Here is a 1250-nt window from a genome sequence, read left to right on the forward strand (position 1 = left end):
TTAGCAATGGGGAGGGTAGCCAAGGTCCGGAAGCTGTACGGGAGAGAGAAAGAGGACCGGCTGCCAGGGTATCCTAGTGAGCATCTTGTGAACCTTGCGGTAAGGGTGGCCCACGCCCTGGCCTGAGGCCCAGTCGATGCCATACTTGGGAGCCGTGGCCTCAGACACTGCGTAGCGTCCACTGAAGTTGGACTGGTAGCGTGATCCGTCCCACACGCCACCGTGGACAATCAGCACAGTTGCTCTTGCTCCACATGGTGGTCCACATCGTAGGTGGTAAAGGGCTTCCCCTTGTGGAAGCTCAGGGAGTCCCCTGGCCGGGAGGGGATGGAGGCACCCTGGAGCGGGACACCATGCCTGGCACCCTTGGAGAGATGATCTCGCAGGAGCCTCAGAGCAACCGTGAGGGGAATGTTAGCAGATCCCAGGAGAAAATAGCAGCACCAAGGAGCCAGGGGCTTGTCCCCAGGTCACTCGGCCAGTCACAGGGCTACTGGGACTTGAACTCAGGACTGTGGCTCTGAAGCCACTAGCCCCTCCCCCCGCCTGTCCCCTCCCCAAATCCCCAGATCCCACCAGCAGCCTGAACAAGTCTGCAGGGTGGGGTGGGGGAGAGCGGGGTGGGACTCCCCAGTGCCCGTGCGGGCAAGGGCACCTCCTCATAACCACTTCCCTCTTAGAAGTCTCTCAACAGTCACTGTGTCTCTGAAAAAAAAACAAAAAAATAAAAACCCTTTCCCGCTTCCTCTTCCGAAGCAGATAACACACACTCAGCAGGGCCCATGGCTCCCACAACCTCTCTCCCAGCCTCCTTGCCCATTTTACAGGGGAGGAAACTGACACGGAGGGCACTTGCCCAAGGTCACATGGTTAGTAAACAAAAGAGCTGGATTCAAACTCAGGACTGTTTGCCTCCAGAGCCCAACTTGTTCACTCCTGCACCATTCCGTCTCATGATTGCCATTTCTCAGATGAGGAGACTGAGGCCCACAGAGGGGAAGGAATTGCCCTGGGTCATTTATGGAGGTGGTGGTAACACTGAGGAAGGATCCAGCCTCCCTTACCTTCTTCCCCTGCTCTGGGCCCCACCTCAGGCTCACACGCCTGCCATGCCCTCTGAGAACTTGCTCAGCACCAGCTGGTAGTGATCTGCTCTGCCCTCCTGAGTTTTTCCCAGTAACTGGGAGAGTCTTACAAGTCAGGAAAGGTTTAAAGTGATCTTATTTTTAAATGTGGGCAGGAGAGCAGTT

The 1250-nt window shown here is 56.6% G+C and overlaps 1 protein-coding gene across 1 annotated transcript in view; it reads right to left on the minus strand.

Annotated features, from left to right (window-relative positions):
• Positions 1-1250, minus strand: part of FCN3 (ficolin 3) — a 5435-nt gene continuing 4185 nt past the window's right edge. Inside the window, 3 exon segments of the mRNA XM_021684408.1 lie at positions 1-239; positions 242-313; positions 1105-1180. Coding sequence (XP_021540083.1) covers positions 1-239; positions 242-313; positions 1105-1180 — 387 coding nt within the window.

This window comes from Neomonachus schauinslandi, chromosome 4 (assembly GCF_002201575.2).
Source record: "Neomonachus schauinslandi chromosome 4, ASM220157v2, whole genome shotgun sequence".
Lineage (NCBI taxonomy): Eukaryota > Metazoa > Chordata > Mammalia > Carnivora > Phocidae > Neomonachus > Neomonachus schauinslandi.